Below are 23,687 nucleotides of genomic sequence, written 5' to 3'. Positions count from 1 at the left end.
GAGTTGGTTAGTTAGAAGGAAGTAGCAGGTCCTCTTGGTGTGTGGGATTTAGGGTGCACATCAGTAATGTCATATTCTCTCACTCACTGTTTGTACTGCAAGTATATCTGTCTCCATAAATTGGACTCCTTCAGGTTAAATGGGCTTAAAGACAAATTGTGACCAAAAAAAGAAATAATCTATATAAAATATATATAATAAATATATGTAATTATACATAATTTTACATGAACAAATATATCCTAACTTTCCTGAAACTCCCTCTATTATGACAGTATAATTAATCTTTGCCCTAAGCCTTCTTATTTTAAAAACAAACTTTTTAAAGGAAAAAAAGCACTCCACCTGCCCAGATCTCCTTGGATTCTTTTTATCAGCTCTGTATGCTCATCCCCCAGTCTTCTGTGTGCTTTGATACTAGCTTGTGTTTGGGACACTCAGAGGATTGCCTTCTCTTCATTATGCAATTTGTGTGCACTGGAGCAGCCTCATTGCCATTCTGAAGCTTGGTAGAGGTGAGTGGCTAGTGTGGGAGCAGAAAAAGCCCAGCCCCTTTGCCTCCAAGCACAGCTAACAACTCTTCAGGGTAGTTTATGCTCTGAGGATCCCACAGGGTCGGGCTGAATCTGGGGAGTCACCTAAAATCATGCCCTGGCTTGGCTTTCCCCTTTCCAGTCCTGCTTTTCTCACTCAATTACTGATTGCTCTGGGAGCATCTCCTTAGTAAATTAGAAGCACGTGAATCCTTGACTCATCATCTACTTTCCTATGTATAAGGAATTTTATCTAGGACACTTACTGTTTTCTCTCTCTGTCTGATCATTTTTTTCCTTTGTAAATTATATTTGGGGGAATTACTTGAATTAAGATTACAGGGAGCCAGGCATGGTGGCTCATGCCTGTAATCCCAGCTCTTTGGAAGGCTGAGGTGGGTGGGTCACTTGAGCACAGGAATTGAATACCAGACTGGGCAATATGGTGAAACCCCATCTCTACTAAAAATACAAAAATTATCTGGGCATGGTGGCACTCACCTGTAGTCCCAGCTTCTTAGGAGACTGAGGCAAGAGAATCACTTGAGGGAGGTGGAGATTCCAATCACATCACTGCATTCCAGCCTCGGTGATGGAGCAAAACTATGTCTCAAGGAAAAAAAAAAAAAGATTATAGAGGAAAAACACACGTACATATACACACAAAAAAAACACAAAACACCCTTTCTTCCCCAAATTGACCACTTCTCAGACATCTCTCGCCAGGAATTTGGTGACATGATCAATGCGAGTTTTAAAAGAATCTTAAAGTTGTTCTTGTTGACTGAAGTACCACAATCTAGAACCCTGTGGCAGTTGCTGGGTTTTTACTCACTCTCTTCCCAGTTATCACCTAGCCAGTCGTTTTACATCTCTGTAGCATTCTCCAACTTTTGCTGTGTGTCATTTATCCGATAGAACTTTTTAAAAAACACTTTTCTGTCATTTATTTTCAACTTTTTATTGAATTATAACATACATAAAGTATACAACTCAACAAATACCATCTCCTACGTCAAGAAATACATTACTAGGACCCCAGAAGCTCCCCTTTATACCTCTCTAAACTTATTGCTGTGTTCAATTCCATTATATAATTGTTCTGCCATTTTTTATTTTAAGAGAAGGTAGAAATAGGCTCCTTTAGAAACTCATAAATGAATGTATAGATGCTTTGAATTTTCTATTTTTGTAAAGGAGATATAATATGGAAGAGTGTAAATTTTATGATTGGAAAACAAGGAATTTTATTTACCAGAAGAATTCTAGACAATGTAAACCCAGATGTTTTCTTTAGAAAAATATTTTTGCTAAAATTTTAATAAGTGGAAGAATGTTTCCATTTTTATCTTTCAAGTTTCATACTGCTGAAGGCCAGTTTCTAAAACAAAGAGGAGATGTAGTTACATCTGATAAGAGAATGGGGGAATATTTGCAGAAGATACAAGATAGAGAATAGGAGAAGTTGTAAGTGAAAAAACAATAGCACACAAATTGCATAATAAATAGAAGGCAAACTGTACATTAGGAATGAAAGCCCTGTGAGAGACCTTCATTGCAGAACCCATGAATTCTTTCTGCAGATACTCGATGTTCAAGACATTGTTCTAATGGCCAGATATACAGCAGTGAATAAAAAAGACAAAAATCCCTGCCCACATGGAACTTATATTCTAGTGGAGGACAGAGACTCTAAACACATAAATGGTTAAAATATATGTGTCAAGGGTGCTATGGGGTAAAATAAGTGCTATGAAGCAAAATAAAGCAGAGGTGTTTGGGCAATTTAAAGTTGGGTGGTAGTGAGGCAAGACCTGGTGGAGAAGATGACATTTGAGTAAAGTCATGAAGGAGGTAAGGGAATGGGCCACATGGACATTTGGCAGGAGAGCATCCAAACTGAGGGAATAAAAAGTGTAGATGCCTTAGGAAAGAGGGTTCCTGGAATGCTGGAGAACAGAAAGAATCCCAGTGTGGCCAGAGTCGAGTAAAAAGAGTGGAAACAAGGTTAGAGAGGTTGGGGGTGGAAAGATACCACCAAGTAGCCCTTGTCGTAGGACTCAGGTTTTACTCCGAATTATATGGGAAGTGTTGGAAGATTTTGAGCTGAGAGGTGGCATACTCTGATTGGTTTTTAAAGGAACCTTCAAGTTGTTTTGTTGCAGATCGATTTTGGTGAGGAGCAAGGACAAAAGCAGGAAAACTATTTTGGAAGGTGACCTGGTTTGGATCTGTGTCTCCACCAAACCTCATGTTGCATTGTAATTCCCAGTGTTGGGAGGTGACAGGATCATGGGGGCAGAGTTCTCATGAATGGTTTAGCATCATCCCCCCTTGCTACTGTATAGTGATAGGGTTCTCACAAGATCTGGTCATTCAAAAGTGTGTAGTACCTTCCGCTGCCCCCCCTCCTCCTGCTCCAGCCATGTGAAGATACCTGCTTTGGCTTTGGCTTCCACCATAAGTAAAAGCTCCCTGAAGCCTCCCCAATAGCAGATGCTACCATGCTTGCACAGCCTGTGGAGCATGGCCAATTAAACCTCTTTTCTTACAAATTACCTAGTCTCAGGCATTTCTTTATAGCAATGTGAGAACAGAGCAATACAGAAGGTATTACAATCACCTGAGAGATTAGGGTGGCACAAAAAAAAGTAGAAACTGGAGGTGCTGAGAGTGGATTTTAGAGATATTTTGAAAACAGAATTGGCTGGCTTTAGTGAGAATTGGATTCAGCAGGTAAGAGGGAGATATTAAGAAAGACATCAGTGAATAAATCATGTGTTTTGTGTTTAGTTCAATTTATTTTTGCAAACATTTGTTTTCTACTATATGTTATTTACTGTGTATGAGGCACTGTGCTTGCCTCATATACAGTAATTTCTCTGGAAAGAGAAACAGACATATAAATCAATAAATCTGCATATACTATATTAAGTCTAATAATCAAAGTACGCTCAAGTTCTGAAAGTGAGAAGGGGTCAACACTGTCACAGAAATACAGTAAGATGGCGATGGAAATCCTTTGAAAAGAATGATGACTAAGTTGAATATTGATGGACACCTAAGTGTTTTCTCATTTTTTGCAGGTTACATATATATGTTATATATATATTTTTTAATTTTACTTTAAGTTCCAGGATACATGTGCAGAACGTGCAGTTTTGTTACATAGTATATGTGTGCCATGGTGGTTTGCTGCACCTATTGACCCACCCTCTGAGTTCCCTCCCCTCACCTCCAACTCCCCAGCAGGCCCTGGTGTGTGTTGTTCCCCTCCCTATGTCTGTGCATTCTCATTGTTCAACTCCCACTTCTAAGTGAGAACATGTGTTTGGTTTTTTATTCATGTGTTAGTTTGCTGGGGATGATGGCTTCCAGCTTCATCTATGTCCCTGCAAAGACATATGTGCTTTGCATATGAGATTAAACATAATCTCATTTCTTTTTATGGCTGCACACTCTTCCATGGTGTCTATGTACCACATTTTCTCTATCCAGTCTGTCATTGTTGGGCATTTGAGTTGATTCCATGACTTTGTTGTTGCAAATAGTGCTGCAATAAACATGTGCGCATGTGTCTTTATAGTGGGATGATTTATATTCCTTTGGGTATATACTCAGTAATGGGATTGCTGGGTCAAACCTGAGTGTTTTCTAAGCATTAGAAGGGGATGGAGGAATAATATTCTAGAGAGGAGTCACTGCCAGTCCAAAGGTACAGAGGAATGAAACAACATGGTGTGTCTAGGGAACTAGAAGGAGATTGGATTGACAGGAATGTGAAGTCTAAGGTGTGGAGAAGCTGGGAGCTGAATGGAGCATAAGAAAAAAGGTCTTACATGCCCTGCTTCAGGCCTGAACTTTGTTCTACAGGAGAGCTAGTGAAAGATTTTAAATAAGGGAAAGTTGTGATCAGGCTTACATTTTATAAAATATTACTCCACTGGCCATGTGGAGGTGGATTGGAGAGAGTAGATGAGAGGTTAGAAACCCATTTGAAAGGTATTACAACCATTGCAACAAAACTGAGATCCTGAATTAAGGTGATGGCAGAGGTAGCAGAAAAGAAAGAATGAATTTAAAAGATAGAAATAACAAGGCCCAGTCAGTGATCATGGTTATAATGAGTAAAGGAGAAGACAGAGTCTGGAAGGCTAGAAGGATGTAGTTCCCTCAATTAAGTTTAGGGAATTCTTGAAAAGGAGAAGGTCATGGAAGCGGGGGAAAGTGATGAGATCAATTTTGGCATGTTGAGATGAAGAGCCTGGGAGATAAAGAGGACATCTCCAGAGAGCAGTTAGATATCAGTCCCTAGGAATTAGCAGAGAGGTCTAGCCTTTAGCTATAGATTTAGGGGTCAACAGCATAAAGTGGGTATTTAAAAGAACAGGAGCACATTTGACTATCAAGAAGGAAGGCTTAAAGTGAAAAAAGGTGGCCAGAAACAGAATCCTCAGAAACATCAACTTCTAAGAAGAGGACACAGGAAGGCAAATCAGCAACTGACACTGAGTATGTATGGTCAGAGAGTAAGACCTCAGCCAGACAAAAAGGGGCCTCCAAAGTCATAAGGAAAAGGGAGGGGGTGATTGAGAGGTTGAGAGTAGCAAAAACCATGATAATATCAAGTAAGCTCAGGACATAGATACATTGTGAATTGGTTATTAGGAGGTCATTGTTGACCAAAGACAGGGCAATTCCAATGATACAGTGATAGGGTGTGAGACGGGTACAAATCAGATTATAGTGGTTTGATTGGTAGACAGGAGGCGAGAGAGTATCTAGACATATGTACAGACTATTCTTTCAATGTGCTTGACTGTGAATTTGAAAATTCCTCTCCTGCACACAGGTGAGACTATGCCCAGGCTGACTAGAGACTGGAGTAGAAGGAGGGGTTTCTTATCCAAAGCTGTGACAGATGTTGAAAGCAAGTGAATATTCAGAGCTGACTGTGAAGTGGGAAACTGACTGCAGAATGCCAGGAAGTGGGGTTTGAAAGGATCTCCAATGGTGAGGGACTGGAGCCAATGTCTGAAGCTGGATTAGGCACTGAGGATAAGATAGCCAGCTAGGATGTTTGTAGGTGGCTACTCAAAAAGAATGGAAAGGGCAGGGGATGGTGTGTGCTGCGTGGCCTGCAGTTCAAGGGACTGATCAGGGACCCTGACTCTGTGAGGGAGGGAGGAAAACTAGTAATTTGAGAAAATGGGAAGGGGTTAAGGCCTAGCTTCAGAGTTTCAGAACAGGCTAAGTAGAAGTAGGGCAGTTTGAGAGCTAAAAGACTAGGAGCTGATGGTTTTATACATGTAAAGATTTCTGAGAAAAAGGGGTCCCAGGTGATAAAGTCTGGGACATAGTCATGGCAGTTGACCACAGGATGGGGTAGAAAGATGCAGGTGCTAAGAACTGAGGAGGTTAAGGTTCTGAGAAGCTGCAGTGCTAATCGAGTCCTCCCTGTGGGCACTGAAGTCACCCAGATGATGGCAGAAGTTGGATTTGAGAGAAAGAACATTCTCAGTCCTCAATTAACATGGAGGAGTGGCCAGGAAATGACAATCATTAGTAAGAAGAGAACAGAAAAGCTAGATAGGATGAACTTGAACGCAGGAGAGAATTTTGTGCAAGAGGTGTGGGTGCAATCATGGCAGTGGGCATTAGGAAGAATATCTCTAACTCCTCCTAAACCTGCCATACATTTGGGAGCTGCAAAGGAGTAATATCCTTGAGGCAGAGACAGTATCCATTTCAGTGAGCACAGGTGAGAAGAAAAGATCATCTTTACCATGTACATGTAAAAACTATATGCTCCCAGAGACTAAGGATAATATTTTATTTTCAGTCAGGACTATTGAATAAGGGTTTCCAGGGAATCACAAAAGACGGTTGTACTGAGTGGGTAGTTTTTAATATGATCCAGTCTTAAATAAGAAGCCATAAACATCAACATTTAAAATCAAATATATAATAAATAATTATTAAGTTATAGACTACATAGTTCATATTAGCTAAATTCTCAGATGCATATGTAAATACAACAGAGCAATAATACAGAATAATAATGCTACAATTTTATACAAGTGTCCCGAGAAGACACTTTGAACTAAAATAAAGATCATGATTAATTTTCCCTGAACTCTCATGACCTACAGTAATGTTTCCTTCTCTCCCTTCCTTCCTTCTTTCCTTCCTTCCTACCTTCCTTCCTTCCTTTTTTTTTTTCTTGCAGCATGTCCCTTGTTCCTGAAGTAAGCGTTGCTACAAATGTTATTGAAATAATATTGAGCAACTGAACATCAGACATGGTAGAAAGTTTTACTTAGATCAGATGTTCCTGTAAGAATACCTAGAACTTTAGAGACTCATAGACATTTAAAGCTCTAAAAAAGGAAGAATAGACTTTAGAGATTGAGTCCAGGAGTCTCATTCTACAGATAACGAAATGGAAACCTAAACAGCTTAAACAAGTGACTATAATTTCAAAGTCAACAAAATTTCAGGTCTCCTGTATTACCATCCATAGGTGAACAGTTATATTTATGGGTTACCTTTATATTCCTTTCAAGAATTGGCTAAGTCTTGAACACAGAGCAGTGAAGATGGAGCTGTTGAAATCTCACTGCTTCATCTTGTTTATTTCAATGCATTGCTTTTCTGGGGTGTTGGTGGGGGCTCTTCATCTGGGTGTTTAAACTTTGTTTAATGAAGGCTCTTAGCCAAACCCTCATTAAATTATTTTTACTTTTAAGATAGAAACCCTGATCAAAATAATTGGAACAGAAATTTTTTAACAATAAACATACCAAAAGAAATATATATTTTAAATATTAAACTACAATGTCAAAGAAGTTAATAGCTATAAATTCAGAAACAAGAAATATAGATTCCATCTTTATCACCATCTTTGTACCTGCTTCTAACTTTTATCCCAACAACCCAGGCTGGCATAGTTGAAACTTAGGCACATTTTAGAATATATTATCATCATCTGGCAGATAATTCCTTTATAATACATATCTTAAAATGTTAAAACAGAGTACTTTGTTTCTGATGACAAAACATTTTTTTTTTCTTTTCTCTGAGTCTACTTGCTGATGATAAAACATTTCATTGAGATTTGATTAAATAATTCTCAATATATCTTTTAGAACTGTAAGTTAAGTCTGTGTTTGTTTTAAGCAGATAATTTTTCTTCTCAGAGCATAAAGCATTTCTCATCCCACATCCTCTTGCACACTCACAACTATTTTAACAATAAGAGGTTCTCAAATAGCTTATACCATTCTAGCAAAAATTTTATTTTTCTAGAGTTTTTAACTTCATGTTTAAACAAACTGTGCTGGAGTTGATATGAAAGGGCAGCTAGAGTCGGTGCCTGTTTTTACTACCCAAGTTTGAAAGATTGGAATGCTTATGCAAAAGTCTGTTTTCAGCTTGGACAGGAGTCCTGGCCTCTTGATTTGTCTCCTGTTTTTAAAATTACATAGGTGATTGAATTTGTCTTATCAAAAGGATGGTAACTAAAAGTGTCCAAAATGTTAAACATGTTTTGAAATTCTGTCGAAGCAGAAGTTTCATTTTAAAGAGAAGGAAGAAAAGAAATGAAGGAAGAAAGAAGGAGACAGACATTTGAAGTTATTAGCTAGCTCATACTGTGATCGTTTTAACAGTTTGAGGAGACAGCTACAATACTTTTAAAACTGTTTAGTTCCAGAAGACAACCTGACATATGTCCCTCTATAGCTTTAAATTACCATTTCCACAAGCTTAAAATGTTAGCTTATAAGGGACTGGGGGCTGGAGGAAGGTAATATTAAATCAACTTCTTAATACTCTATTGCCACTGACTAAGAGTCTATTCCATAAATATATTCATATTTATAGTATTTAAATATTTTGTAGACCCCAATAAAGAAGTAAGGCTTCTGTAGCCGTCTGGTATCCCCGGTGCATAAATAAATTACATATTTATATGTTAGACATTCTAAGATTTAAAAAAAAACTATTCAGTTATAAGTTTTTAAACACTCAGTTTTCATTTCCTTAAAAGAATAAAGATGTTAACTTTTCATTTTTCTTTTATATATTTTGCTTCTATGCTTCTATATTTTCAACTTGAATGAAGGTATATACATTTTAAGTTATGATCATAATAGACCATATTCTGGTGGTAATCAAACTCAAGGTTAATATAAAATCAATACATGTCAAAACCGTATTTTTGGTTAAAAATTTTAGCCTTCTCCTTCAACCAAGAAATGTCAAAGTTGGGCAGTGAGATAAAGTAAAAACTTCAGAAGTCATAGAAATCAATGTCATAGAAAATCAGACTATTGCATAGTAATTATGGGGAAATAATCCTGACTTTGCACATTTAAGAGTGTTTTTTCCCATTGCTAATATATTGTACTCCTTCACTTGGAATACCAAGAAATAAGTTTAACTGCTATATTAGAGTATGTAACATAGTGTCCAGCTGCAAGTCAGAGATCCTCAGGAATCTTCACTTCCATGTGTTCTAGAGGAGAGATGTTGATGAATCATCTGTGGAAATAGTATACCATGAGTAACTATGAAGCAAATCTGGATAGGTAAAGATAAATTAGAAAATCAAATGAAATTTAAGGTAGATACCTTTTGGAGAAGTGATTTGAATCTTTCTAGGAATTCTTTGGGTGGTTTTTTCTCATAAGAATCACACGAAGGGCATGTCTAGAAATCGATGAAAAAGTAACAGTCTTCTTTAAAATTTTTTTCTTAGTAAAATGTTTCTTTAAAAATTTTCTCATTAAAAACATAAATTATGTTCACTGAAAAACATTTGAAAAATACATAAAACTGCTTGGGAAGTAACAATGGAAAAAGTTCTTGTAATCCCATTCCCAGAGATAGGAATCCCACTATAATGTTTTGCTGTATATTATCTCCATGTTTTGGGTATTTTTAATTATTATGTAATTACATTATTTATACCAATTGGCGATTTGCTTATTTTTTACATTTAACATATCACAGGCGTTTTCTAAGTGTTAAATAGTCTTAAAAATTTGACATATAGTGGATGCTCTGTATTCCAACATAGGATGGAATTATTACCATTTTTAGACACGTAGGTTGTGTCTAACTTTTTTTTTTTTTTTTTGAGACAGTCTTGTTGTGTCACCCAGGCTGGAGTGCAGTGATGTGATCTCCACTCACTGCAACCTCCACCTCCTGGGTTCAAGCAATTCTTCTGCCTGAGCTTCCCAAGTAGCTGAAATTACAGGCATGCACTACCATGCCTGGCTAATTGTTTTATTTTTAGTAGAGATGGAGTTTCACCATGTTGGCTAGGCTGGTCTCGAACTACTGACCTCAAGTGATCCACCTGTCTCGGCCTCCCAAAGTGCTGGGATTACAGGTGTGAACCACCATGCCCAGCTGCATCTAACTTTTTATTTTTGTCTACATTACTCCAAAGAACACCTCTGTAAACAATTTTTCATATACATCTTTGCTTATTTGATAAATTCGTAGAATTACTAAATTAAAGGGATACAAAATTTTAAGGTTTCAACGTACATTGTAAAGCGTTTTACCTCTTTTCACTTGGAGCCTTCTTATTATGGGGTATTGTTAAAATGTTTAATTGGAGAAAACAGGATTTCCTTGTTTTAATTCGCATTTATGTGATTACTAGGGAGATTGAACAGTTTTTCATATATATATTGCTTATTTACATAATTTTAGAAATTTCTTTGTTTATGTTCTTTGTCTTTATTCCTATTGAGATGCCAAGCCATTGCTTGGTAGTTAGCATCTCAATGCCAGTGTGATGTTGTAGTGAGAGCATTTCACTAAAAGGTAGTAGATATAAATAAGTTCTAATTCTCATTCTGACACTATGTATAGAACTTGAAGCTAGTCACTTAACTCGGAGATCTCATTTTCCTTATCTGTAAGATGAAGATGCTTAATGGGAGAGTTTTAAGTTTAGCTCCAAAGCTGCCACTTAATGAGTTTCAAAAATATGTTCAGCTCCTTTCTTTCTGAGGAAAGATTTAGAGGGATATTTTTCACATGGTCACCTGGCCAAGCAACCAAAGGAGATAAGAATCATTTTGATAATGTAATTAAGATTTCATTTGAATCACGTGGAATTTTTTGGAGGAGAACTAATTTTAAAATTTTAAGAGTAATTTATTTTATGTGTTTTCCCGCTGGCTTTGATTAATCATTGAATTACTCATGTTCTTGAGTATCCACATTGCTCATGAGTTGGCATATACAAGAGGATCTCAGGGCTCCGAAAAGCTAGGGACTGTTAAAATTTCTCAGCCAAGTAATGAGGCCTGCCTATTTTAATTCAATACTGACTCTGCTAATGTACAGGATAGTAATATGATTCAAGAGAGAAGGCAAAGTTTAAGATTTGCCCTAGTCTCTTGTAGGCTCTTTTCTTGTCAGAAACTTATGATCTATCTCCTGTTAATAAGAATACAAGTTATATGTGACCATATGAGAGGAAAATATTCCTTAACTCCAAAATCACAGTTGGATTCTATGCCTAATGACTTCCTCACCTTGAGAAGTTATTTTAACACATTCCAGCTGCCAAGGACTACTAGGAAATTCTAATTGGGTTTCTGAATACTTTCAAGTCTGTGAACTTAAAAGAGTGGCCCTACTTCTTAAAATGCACTATGTATAATAAGGCATAACTATAAGTAAGGAAGACACCAGTAGCTCTGGTTACAGGTGTGTGTGTGTGTGTATGTGTTTATGTAATGCAAGAGATATAGTTTATAAGTACAAGTAAGATAGATGACAGATGACAATCTTACTAGTCTGTGTTTCTGTCTTCTCTCTGCTTTTGTGGATGGTGGTTTCCTCTTCAGCTTTTTAATTGATACATTGATTATCCTTTCATTGTCTCCTGTATTTGCGGACTTTAGTTGGGCCTTCTGAAAACATGAAAAAGCTGACCACTCACAGTTTGTCTGAAAGAGAAATAATTTGTATATATGTTAACAAACATTATTCAGAAAGTAAAAGATTATTTTCCCAATCCTGTATTTCTATCTCTACTGCAATGTCTTGTGTTACCTTGTTTCAACAGACAAGTGACGAATGATTTCACCTCCTACTTACTCTTTGGGATGGGAAAAAGGGATAATCCCCTGCCTCTCAGGTAAGAGAGAAAGAGCCTCACTTCTTCACAATGCTTTATTCCTGATGCTATACAGAGGACCATTTTGATGTCTGGGTGGTGGACAAGACCTTTGTGTTTTATAAGGGAGCATTAGTTCAGTTTAGGACCACATTTGCTGAATTTTGAGGCTGTAAAACTTACACTGTGACTAGTGGCAGCTTTGGGTAAATTACGTTGTAGTCTGAAGAAGAATATTTTTCATTTGTTTGCAGTTTCTATAATGTATCTATCATGACATGTCTTCAAAGCATTTTATTCTGCACAGCACCAGGCATAGTGTGTTGCCAGTGAATGATAATATATATTTGTGAAGTTAACATAATATGAAGTAAATGAATTGAAGACCCTCCTTTGGGGAAAGGAAGCAGATACCTATCTCTGATGGCATATTTTACATCTAAGATTTAATACACTTGCCATAGATCACAAACAACTTTTCTAAAACCCTTTTCATACTCTCAGCTCAGTTAGGGTAGGATTCTGCCTGAATCAAGCAGTTGAGGAACAGTTTGAGGCTTGCCCAACCAATGGGAGGGAAGGTCATTTCTTAGAAGGTAAGAGTAGGGTCTCAGAGAATGGAGGAGTGGACAAAATAAGCATCAAACACTTATCTCTTGGTTTGGCAAAATAACTAATGACTAACAAATAAGCCAAAATCTTAGCAATCAAACTGGAAAGGAAATGGAATTTACTGGAAGAACCAAATATATACTGACTTGTTGAAAACACGTTAATGCTGATCGAAAAGCTCGTATCCAATTTATTTGTGTCCAATTTACTTTTTTCTTTCGGCAAATGTGTGGCCAGGCATGGTGGCTCACGCCTGTAATCCCAACACTTTGGGAGGCTGAGGCAGGTGGATCACAAGGTCAGGAGTTCAAGACCAGCCTAGGCAAAATGGTGAAATCCTGTCTTTACTAAAAATACAAAAATTAGCTAGGCACAGTGGTGGGCACCTGTAATCCCAGCTACTCAGGAGACTGAGGCAGGAAAATCACTTGAACTCCGAGACAAAGGTTGCAGTGAACCGAGATTGCACCACTGCACTCCAGCCTGGGCAACAGAGCGAGACTCCATCTCAAAAAAGAAAAAAAAAAATTGTGTACATGATGCTATTTTACCCCTGAAGTTGATATATTTTCATTTCAGTAATACATATGGAAGCGACTACCTTATAACCAGAAACCTTAATCCCTCCCAGTCCGAACAAAGACAGGCCTATACGTAACAATATTACCTGAATCTTCTTATGGACAATCAGCTGAACACAGCATCTGGCCTGCTTTGCATTTTCCAACCCATATGCTTACCCAATATAAATGTTGATTAATAACATGCATCTCTAAGATACAAACCTATCAAGTTCACTTTGCATATATAGCCACAAGCCGAGAACCAGCTTATCTGGTTTCCTTATATCAGGGCACATTGCCTCTCATAAGGGCAAGGTGGTGTCCTTTCCATATGTTTGCCAAAATGCTTATTTAATAGAAACTATTTATAAATGTTCATTATAGCACTTTTTTTCCTTGAAAACCACACGTTCATGTTTGTTGAAGTTTTTTCTTTTCTCTTCTTTTTGACCACAACCGGCTTAACTTACTGGAAAAAAATAATATTCATATTTAAAGAGGTAAATTTTCCAGCTGAAACTGAAAATACTGACTGCTTCATCCGTGATGATCTGAAAAACCAGCATTTCTCACAGCGGCTCATTTTGCTGAGTTAACATTTACATGTGTATGCTGAAAGAAAATTAGGTTCCAAAGAAGTAGAGGGGCCCTGCCAAATGAACTCCCTTGAGACAATATTGCCAGGAATGGTCAGTACCAGTACTCAAAGCACTGAAATTGTACAACTACAATTTCAGTTGTAAAAACAACTGAAATTTTTTTCTGAAAGCCTTTGAATGGCACCTGGACACTGACACCCATATTGATTGGGCTGTGCTTTCTCTCCTACCCTTCCTGTTTACCTGTGTTAATAGACAATGGTGTTTTGTTTTCTTTTGTTCTGCAAGCAGCAGAGGTGTGTCTAGCAGTGTGTGGTCCAGGATAAATAACTGTTGGAATTGGCTTTATATATACATCAAAGTTAGCCTCAAAAGAGGAAAAGAAATGGAGGGGCTGTCACTGCTAAACTGCCTTAAGGGTGTATTGAGAAGGAGAATGAAAAGATTAACCTGGATTTAGGCAGCCTCAGGTGCCCTGTCACTCAGGAGTCTACAGGATGCCCAGGCCCATATTTAGTACCATCTGGAAGCATAACCATTGCTTTCCTTTGCTATGCCTTGGTGACAACAGATTCCAAAGGAAAGGCTTTGTTTCCCTCGTGCTTTAATATATGAGAACATGAGGAGTTTTCTGCTCCTACATTAGTTTTGCCGACTAGAAGGAGTGGTAGTGAAGTCAAAGCAAGAATTAACAAACCATTCCTCTCTTCAACTGAAGAACAAGTCAAATGCTGCTTTTGCAAGGAGTCACACTGGCTTTGTTGTTTTGCAATTGAATATTTGAGAATTTTTACTTCCTTAAGGCCTTTTTTTTTTTGCAGAAACAGGATGTCTCACTATTTTGCCCAGGTTGGTCTCAAACTCCTGACCTCAAGCAATCCTCCAACCTTGGCTTCCCAAAGGGATTACAGGCATTGGGATTACAGGCAAGAGCCACCTTATCCACCTGAGACCTATTTTTTACATTTTTTTTTCCTTTAGCAAAGAAAGCCCTGGCCATTCATACTAAGAAGTCTTGCTAATTGGACAAGATTACCTTTGTCCTACACACAAACTAGGTTTATATCAGGGTTTCTCAACAGTGACACTATTGACACTGGGGACTAGATAATTCTTTGTTGTCAGGGATGTCTTGTGCATTCTAGAATGTTTAGTGCCTGGCTTCTACCTACTAGATACCAGTAGCACCCCTATTTCTACCTCCAAGTGTGATAACCAGAAATTTTTCCAGCCAATGCCAAATGTTTTCTGGGGTACAAAAACCACCACCAGTTGACAACCAGTGGTTTTATGATTAGACAGAAAGAAAAAGAGAAAAAGAAATCTGCCTGGCTAGGCCAATTAGAGATCTTAGATAATTACTATATGCATGCAACATTAGATGGTTTTATTTTCATTAAACTTTTTAATTTTTTTAAATCTCTGACAGATCCTGCTTTGACGCTAGCTTGATATAATGCTAACGTGGCCTTGAACTATTTCTTCCTTCCTGAGTTTGCCTACTAGTATAATTTAAAGATCTAAGTTACACTATTACTCACTTATATCATAGCTAGAATTGCTTCATCAGATTATCGGGTAAATAAAGTATCACTGAGACAAAATTCTTTCATTATGATGTAAGATAAAAAAAATCTTTCATTAACAACACATATAAAGGAAGTAACCATTGGTTCGACTCAGGTTAGAAAGTGGAATATCTTTTCTATTTCTTATTTTGCAAGTTATAGACTACAGCCAGGAAACTCTGGAAAGGACTCTAACCATAACAGTTAAACAAGGTTCATGAGATGCTAGAAATGTATGTTTTCATAATTAGGTACATTGATTAAGAAATATTTTCACTTATTGGAAAAGTCTTTCCAATAAGTTGAATGTGCTACTTTCATTTTAGAGGCTGCTTATTAGAAAAGGACCTAGTAAATGAGAGTGGTTAGGTTCAGAGCTAGAGAGTGAATTTTAGAGAAAAGCAATAGTTGTGACTCATTCACTTTCTAAACTTTTACACATAGTCATTTACGATAAGTGTTTTCTTTTCAATGTATCTTCTTAAGAGGGGAGACTTAAGAAGTCAGTTACTGGTAGCACTTTTATAGTTATTCTAATTTATGCAATTAAAGGTCTGTGACAATGAAAACATTTCCCCAATTGCATTTATATTCTCAGGGTACCAGACCAGAAGATCAGATCGCAGAGGTTACTGGAGAAAAAGATCAACAGACAGCACTCTTGAACTATATGCCAGGCCAATTCTTCCTGGAATTCTAATGGATTTAAATGGCTCAAGAGACAGGATGAATTGTTGAAAATGGTTCTTTCAAAAGACCTCACGGAAGGCCAAAGACAAGCTTCATTGAGGCCAAGGTATATGTGAATTATATTCTAAAGGATGGCTTTGCTTTGATTTCCACACCACCATTTCTCCATGCTGTCCCTGTAATCTAATTCTTTCTTTTTTTAGCTTGTTATTAAAAGGTTAATTCTGCTTCCTATGGTATGTATCTATGTTTCTTAAGTAGGATAACAAAGAGGGCTTAAGAGCTTTTCTGCCCAAGACCTCTTAAAAAGTAACTAGCTGTGCATTGTTCAGAAACTGATTATAGATTTCTAGTTCTGTTATTCTGTCTCAGCAATACTACTAAGGAGTACTCTTAGAGATTCTTGAAGATAAACATAGTTTATAAGAAATATAATATAGCATTTTATTAGCTGGTTTTTGGTAAATCAGTGAATAACCAAAATATAAATAAATATTTTATCAATTATTAGACTGCTAAATTCATTACAATTCAGTGTGCTCCTATATAATCATGCTAATGTCTTTCTTATTGAATTTACAAACTTATGTCAAATGTATTTTCAGAAATAAATTCAACTGGTCTTACCTCTACATCTTCTGGAGCTGGCAGAAATTCGGGGTCCTAGAGCAAAAGAAAAGTTATTCTGAGTTATTTTTATAAGTCAAAGCCTCCTTTTATATTAATTGAAAAGTATGATTTAAATTTTGTTGTGATAAATATGGTCTTACCAAGTCATTCACATAATTTTTCAGCTGATCAACAATATCTATAAGTTGACGCATTCTAATCATGTGGCGATCTTGACCTTGGGAACTTGATTTATGGACCAATGTACCCAAGAAGATGACTATCAGACAGATGACTATCCTCTCCATGTTGCCAGGGCTGGATCTCATAAGTACCAATAGTAGAGCAAGACCTTGGTCTCGTTTTCACTTCAGCTTGAATGAGAACAGGTTGTCAGTTAAGCTACCTATTTATTCATCCTTCAGGGAGAGGTAAAGCCCTCCCATTGCAACCTGGAAATCTTTGTAAAATGGATGAATGTGAGTAACTCTTTTTTCTTTTCCACTGGCTAGGTATACGTGTGCATGTGCTAATGTGTGGGGGCAGGGATTGATGGAGTCAACGAAATGTGCCCCATCTGCATCTTTGACAGGAAAAGAGAGAATGGGTGAATTCCAATTTTCAGCATGAATTAAAAAGTATGTATAATAAACAGTAGGTACTATAAGACTTCAAAAAAGTAAACAAAAACACTTTGATTTCTTTCTCTCAGCCTCCCCTGGCATCTTACCTGTTCTCTCTGACAGTCATAAGGGCACTTCGATAATGAGTAAAATGGCAACATGTACTTTCATGCAGGACTTTTTCTTATGGTAATAACTTTGTCTTTTGACTAAAATCATCCAGTATTCCATCATAAAAGTAGGAGGAGAGGCTACCTTTTAGGAAATTTTAAATAAAGAGGTATTTTCCAAATTAGCAAGAGTATTTTAGGTTAAGTTTCAAGGGTTTAAAATAGAATTTGCTTCCAACTGTTCACCAAAGCATCTTTAACTAAACATTTATTTTGGCTTCTGACATGTTACTTAACAATCTGATTTATTAATATTATGAATGATTCTAAGGGACTCTATAGAAATTCTGTCCTTCTCAAACAAGATCTCACTCTACCATCATCTAAAAAATTATCTAATATCCATCTCTTCTATGTAATGCATCAATTAAATGAGTGAAACTTGCTAATGCTCATTCTTGTCCAAACCAAAAATATTTGCAATCAGCAAAATAAAATATACCCATAAATGATACGTTTTCTCTTAGGGTAGTATTACTTATTTCTGTTAGATACTATTTCCTCTGGGTGTGAGCGACATATTTCTAACTGCATCTGTGACCGGGTAGAGGTTAATTAAAGACCTAAAGTCCAGAAATGGTTTTATCATCCTTTCTTCTGCTTCTCTTGTCCCTGCAACTCTAACCCATTTGAGAAAGTTGAATATAATATTCTAGCTAGAAAGTCATGTACCATAGTTAGTTAGGTCTTATAAATAAAACTCTTGACTATAGATTTTATTTATTCATTCATTTATTTCATTACATACTTTAGAATACCATACTTTATTCTAGACTTATGTAGCCAAGAAAAATTGGAGTTTTGACTTGATTTGCTCTGAAGTTGACTAATGTTTTTATTATAGAATATCTATTCAAGGGTATACAGGTTTTGCCTTACATAGTTAGCCATAGTAGATAAGAGTTCATAGTAGATAAGAGTTCATACAACATGATCAAGAATTCCTCCATGTAATAGTTATATTCTATAGGACAGGGTTCTGCGCAAACTTATGAATGCATGTGGACAAAGGGTTGCCACTTGGTGCCTCCACGTTGCCTGTATGGTCTTCGTACATGCTCTCCTTATCCACCTGAACAGATATGCATCTCCTTGAACACACTTACAGTGGTTAGGAGGTCATTTTCTAAAGCTTGAGTTCAAATCCAGGTTCTACCAATTAATAGCACATATAATCCTGTGTAAGTAATTGCAAAAGGAAGATAAGTACAGAATCTAATCATAAGGTTGTGATGAGATTAGATGAGACAAAAGGTCTAAGTATAGCACGTGATAACATCCCAGGAGGTTTGCATACTGATCATGAGGATGAAGGGGAAAACTTAAAGAAGCATAGGGAGGCTAAACTGATCAGAGAAGGAACAGAATGGACAGGTCAGTGTTCAGCCAAAATACATGGTTGTAGTTGTACTGGTGGTTTTAAAAAAAAAAGCCAAAGGTCTTTTGTATTGCCTGGAGAGAACCATTGCTTGTGGCCCTGGAGTGGCTCACCACTATGTTAGACATCCCAGTCCCTCCCTGAGACATCCTAACCCTCTCCATAATCCATCTACCAGTACATCAGGGGTTTCAGAGTCTTGCTCCAGCACTATGACCAGAGGCCTTTCTGAAAGTTGGAATTTCTACCTTAAGTGGCACATCAGTTGTTAAGCATTTTGGATATCATCTCTGGTGTGACAGACTTACTAATGCCCCAAAGATATCCATGCCCTAATCCCTGGAACCTGTGAAAATGTTACCTTACATGACAAAGAGGACTTTGCTGATGTGAATAAATTAAAGATTTTGAGATGGGAAGATTATCCTGGATTATCCTGTGGTCCCAATGCAATCACAGGAGGCTTTATAAGAGGAAGACAGGAGAGTCAAAGTAAAAGAAGGAGCTGTGATGTCAGAGGTGGAAGTTGGAGTGATGTGGGTCCAGAAGCCAAGGAATACAGGTGGCTTCTAGAGTCTGGGAAAAGTAAGAAGCAGATTCTTCCATGGAGCCTTCGAAAAGAATGCAGCCCTGCCAACACCTTGACTTTAGTCCCATAATGCTCATTTTGAGTTATTACTTCTGACCTTCAGAAATGTAAGGTAATAAATGTATGCTGTTTTGTCCTTACTTGAAAAGATGCCCATCTCTTTAAAGTGTTTATGGTAATTTGTTACAGCAGCAGTAGGAAAGTAACATACATAGGTATGGGATTCTTAATCTTGGGGGAAAAAGTAGGAAAAGTGGGAAAGAGAGGAAAGGGTGATAAAAAAAGATTCAGCAAAGGTTGGAATTTTGTTGGGCTTTGGGGAGGTGCAGGTAGAGGATATAAAGAAGTATGGACAAGAGAGGGAAGTAAGATTAGTGTAGCTGCCACATGGTATGGACTTCAGGGATAAAAAATGTATAGTGAGGATGTTCCAGGAAGTCTGGTGTGTGTTGTAACAACTCCTTCCCCGCCCTGAGAAAACTTCACTCAGGATTGACAGCATGGTTCAAAGTTATGGATCCCAATTTGCATTTCATTTGAATTCATCACTGTGTGGAGATGGACCTTACGGTGGGAGCAAGGAGGCCCAAAAGTATTTGAGTCACTAGGCAAAGTAAATTATTCACTGCTCAGAAATATTAATGTTACTGCTACCTTTACAGCATCGAGTCATTGGGGTTTGAAGGGCTGCTTACTCTTTAAGTTATAATTATTTTTATAATCTGGATACAATCACTCCTGCTATAAGGCTCGTTTTGAAAATGATAATATATTCCAACGGGATTAATATATCAAGGAACAATTTGAATATAACAAGAACTTTGTGTTTCCTTATGTTTAATTTCATCTGCAAGAAATGCTAGGTGAATAAAGAAAACTGCATCCAACTGAACTGAGCCATGTAGGAATACATAAGATGTCCTCACACCTCTGACAGTCACCAACATCCTCAGTTCACACATGTATAATGAGCCACACCCAGCTACATGTGGCGTCACAATTTTCCATCCCAGAGAACTCTCCTTCGCCACGTCTCAGTAACTCACAAACTGTAACCCTCCCAACACCCAACTCCATGAACAAACTTCAAGTCTTTTTCTAGGTAAAACAATGTATTTATTCTAGTATTTATGTATTTCTTAACCATTTAACATGTCTAAAACAGCTATCTTTTTAAATTAGGTTGCTATCTTCTTTTTTAGTGTCACTGATGAAGTTTTTGAGTGCTGTGCTCCTAATCTCATTTTCCTGTAAGCATGTGGTTTTTGAGTCTATGATTTTGTATAGTGCAGTGATTTTTAGAAACATGTGTGTCACATTATAGCAGAATTCACTGTCTTTGTCTCAAAATGTCACACTTAAGCCCCAACAGCGACTACTTATATCCAGGCAAAAAACAAGACTAAAATAGAGAATTTATTCTTAAGGTAGGAAATAAAAGGGAGGGGAAGAGAAAGGGAAGAGGAAGGGAGAGACAATTAAAAAGAATTTGTCATTTCTACACATGGTCCATCTGAGGTACTTAAAAACCCAGGTGTCCATTTCTTCCTTGGTCCTTTCCCGTTAACACATGGGGGCTTAGCTTGGCATCTGTGGATTTCCTGGGTTCCATACATGTGTTTCAGAGATTCCCTAACCTCCTGCAATTACTTGCAAAATTTTGCATTGCTGTTGTGAGCAGAAGAAAATCTTAAAGCTCATCAGCTTCTCAGTGGAAATGTCATGCAACTGCTGTTTGTTTTCCAGCCTCCAGAGACTTTGGTGAAGGGTTATGCAAACTGTGTTTCTTCAGCATGTGCACACCATCAGGCATAAGTGTGGCAGCTCTAGAATGTCTATACAGGAGTGGTTGAGAGTCAGCAGCTTGGCTGGAAGCCACACTTGAATAGCAAGCAAACCACTTTTACTTACCTTCCATGTCTATTTGGTACCTTGGAATAGAGTGATGAGTTTTACTAGGTGTATACTTTCCAGGAATATAACCAAGGTCGTCACTGTGAAAGTATAAAACTTTAGTCATTTACGCAAGGCGATTCATGGACATATTTTAAGAATTTTCTTTAATGGACTGTGTTTATACAACACCTTGTCAGGGCAGAAATGAGGCCAGGGAACTAAAGAGGTGGAAGTCTGAAGAGGAAAGGTTTTGCATGGGAAAACTGTGCCAGGTCTAAAACTGAGCTGAACGCTATTTGTCCCCCAACTCCCTGGCCCGTCCTCATAGTTCTTCCTGTGATCCCTGCGTGGTGAATACCCTTTTCTGTTTTCACTGGCTTTGGCCTCTCATGGGTAGAATTAGATGTTCTGCACGGCAAACTGTGGGAAGAGAGGCCTCCAGTGTTTAGAGTAATACTGAGTTATTATCATGTGTACCACTACTATTAATACATGCTAAAGGTACTCAGACAGGTAGCTTGTCTCTGGGCTGGTATGAGCTTTATATCGGTCTCTGTCAAACTAGAAGAAAAATGTCACTAAAGTAATTCAAGACAATTTTTGTACTTTCCAACAATGTTCAGGTAACAGCTGAGAATATTCTAATTTGTTTGACTTGAGGGAGAAAATTTGAATGAGGAAAATCCTCAAGGACTTGCTCAAGTCCCTTCTGTAAAATCTTCCTTAAGGAAGTTTAAACACTCCTATTCTCTCTTCTCCCATTCTTTTGAACTCACTGCATGTATTGGTATCACCGACTTGATTTCTTTTCTAGAACATATGTGAAAGTAAGAGTGTGTATATGTAACCCATTATGTACATAACAAAAAAATTCCTTCTAATATTCAAATTTCATGACTCCAGATCACTACTGTGCATTCTAAGAAGGTCAGGGACTCATGGAGACCAAAGGGTCAGTCCTGGTCATTTTTGTCTTACAAGAGAAAAACAAGAGCCATCTCGGGCCCCACATTCTCTAGCTCTTGATTGGTATCACTGGCAGCCCCATGGTCTGGTGGTCAGTGTGTCGCAGCAGAGGGTCACTCACTGATGCTACTTATCAACAGCACATTTTCTGTGGGGAGTGGGGTCCTTTATTCTGCTAGTAGACTCAGGTGGGTTGAAGACTAGGTTCATGGAGGACAAGTCTCTTTGCTAACATTCACACAAAGTCATTGTTTGGAAGCACAGTCCTGCTTCTGAAGTGCTGGGTCCAGAGGAGTTCTAGCAATAGCCACATGGGCCTTCTCCTCAGGTCTTGGCTCCAACATGGGATACCCAGCAGGGAGGCTAGAGATCAGATGTCCTTCATTCCATGACTGCCAGGCCTAGAAGATAGAGACAGAGCATTGGAACATCTGCACTCTTCAACCTGGGTTCACTCCAACCCCATACCATGAGGTGAGACAAGTTTCACCAGCCTCTCCAGCTTCCTGTCTAACATCTATGATCAGAGAAATGCTCTTCTCTCTAAACTCAAGGCCCATCCCTTCTTCCTTCCCTAGGGGGACAGGTGGCTATAGCACCCTCTGTCTTGCCCTGTAGCCACCAACACACAGCCTAAAAATAAAGTAGTCCAGTTATTAACCTTTGCTGTGTCCTGTGTCCTCTTCCCAAGAGATCTGCTGAACCTTCATTTATCACCTGAATAGGAGCCTCCTCCCCATGCTTTCCCAGGGGGCAGCCACAGGACCTCATAGAGAGTTTACTGTGTATCACTCTAGACTCTTTTCCTATGTACCTAAAACAATAAAGGAATAGATATGGACACATAGACACTTAAGGAAATAGAATATATATGGAGACAGAAACAGAAATAAATAGCACAGACATATAGAGAAAACTGTGGTAGTTTTTACATAAAAATTTAATCTCATCATATGTAGTCTATAACTTTTTTTCACTCAACCTATGTCAGGGACAGCAGTTCATACAGGATTCACACAGGGATATCTCATTAGATTAATATTGGAGAGATCCAGTCTTATACCACACTCAGGGGTGGGGAGGACAAGCGACCACAGAATCCTGAAATGGCTTCTGAGCCATCAGAAGTCAGTGTGCTCACTACAGTTTCAGTGTTGAATGTTTTATTTTACTTCAGTTCTTTAAATATGGTCTCTCCACATACAGCGTGCATGGTAGTTCTAAAAACAAGAATGAATGATTAACAAAGGAAAACACGGACTCTGTGAGATTTGCCCACTGGGCTCCAAGACCGCCCTGAAGTCACCCTTTAAACAGAAAAATAGTTGTTAAACCTGATAGACTCTTTTGCTGCTAATAACGGGAAATGAGATGCCTCTTTCTGAGAAAAGACTTTGGGAAAGATAATATTAATAAATATTCTAGCAAACACTTTTGTACCTAAGTGCTTTATAGTCTCATTTAAGCAACAACCATGAGAAATAGGTATTATGATTATGCCTCTTTACTACCGAAGCACAAAGACGATAAGGAAGACATTGAAGTGACTGGAAGAACTACCTCCAGAGCCTGACGACTTCTCTCTATAGCAGGAAACTGCCTCCATTGCTGATGATGTTGGATGAAACAGAACAGCCCGTGTGGTTAGTTAATGAGATTCCATAAAGGGACTGGACCTCAATGAAGATGTTCCTGACGTGGTTTGGGGTAAAAAGGGGAGTCTGTTTGCAGAATTATTGTTG

The 23,687-nt window shown here is 37.9% G+C and overlaps 1 protein-coding gene and 1 long non-coding RNA gene across 3 annotated transcripts in view; one reads left to right on the top strand and one right to left on the bottom strand.

The window, feature by feature from the left end:
• Positions 1 to 8,474: 8,474 nt before the first annotated feature.
• Positions 8,475 to 16,707, bottom strand: IL21 (interleukin 21). 2 transcript variants are annotated; one of them, XM_012472986.2, is made up of 5 exons: positions 16,485 to 16,707; positions 16,342 to 16,377; positions 11,357 to 11,512; positions 9,168 to 9,245; positions 8,475 to 9,077 (listed from the first exon to the last, which is right to left on the bottom strand). In XM_012472986.2, exons 1-5 carry the CDS (start codon positions 16,650 to 16,652, stop codon positions 9,027 to 9,029), a joined length of 489 nt encoding a protein of 162 aa, XP_012328409.1. In that variant the 5' UTR covers positions 16,653 to 16,707; the 3' UTR covers positions 8,475 to 9,026. The 2 variants fall into 2 exon arrangements, with proteins under 2 accessions (XP_012328409.1, XP_064239804.1); XM_064383734.1 differs by lacking the exon at positions 8,475 to 9,077 and having other exon boundaries at positions 9,144 to 9,245.
• LOC105731300 (uncharacterized) overlaps positions 14,637 to 23,687 on the top strand; it is a 61,574-nt gene continuing 52,523 nt past the window's right edge. The window contains exons 1-7 of the long non-coding RNA XR_001110677.2: positions 14,637 to 15,147; positions 15,623 to 15,820; positions 16,509 to 16,712; positions 16,836 to 16,961; positions 20,286 to 20,333; positions 20,830 to 22,419; positions 23,538 to 23,652. This is a non-coding gene — a long non-coding RNA (uncharacterized LOC105731300). The remainder of the gene's footprint in view (positions 15,148 to 15,622; positions 15,821 to 16,508; positions 16,713 to 16,835; positions 16,962 to 20,285; positions 20,334 to 20,829; positions 22,420 to 23,537; positions 23,653 to 23,687) is intronic.

This window comes from Aotus nancymaae, unplaced genomic scaffold (assembly GCF_030222135.1).
Source record: "Aotus nancymaae isolate 86718 unplaced genomic scaffold, 86718_ANA_hifiasm-v0.15.2.pri h1tg000033l, whole genome shotgun sequence".
In the NCBI taxonomy this organism is placed as follows: domain Eukaryota; kingdom Metazoa; phylum Chordata; class Mammalia; order Primates; family Aotidae; genus Aotus; species Aotus nancymaae.
The sequence above is the reverse complement of the archived record's forward strand: the minus strand, read 5'-3'. Positions and strand labels throughout refer to the sequence as shown.

What these genes read in the sequence shown, in the direction of transcription:
- IL21 (XM_012472986.2), bottom strand. Translation starts at nt 16,652, where the DNA reads ATGAGATCCAGCCCTGGCAACATGGAGAGGATAGTCATCTGTCTGATA. An exon ending in CAGCTCCAGAAGATGTAGAG is followed by an intron (nt 11,513 to 16,341) that starts GTAAGACCAGTT and finishes TTTCTCTTTCAG; the next exon opens with ACAAACTGTGAGTGGTCAGC. An exon ending in GAAGACAGAAACACAGACTA is followed by an intron (nt 9,246 to 11,356) that starts GTAAGATTGTCA and finishes ATCGATTTCTAG; the next exon opens with ACATGCCCTTCGTGTGATTC.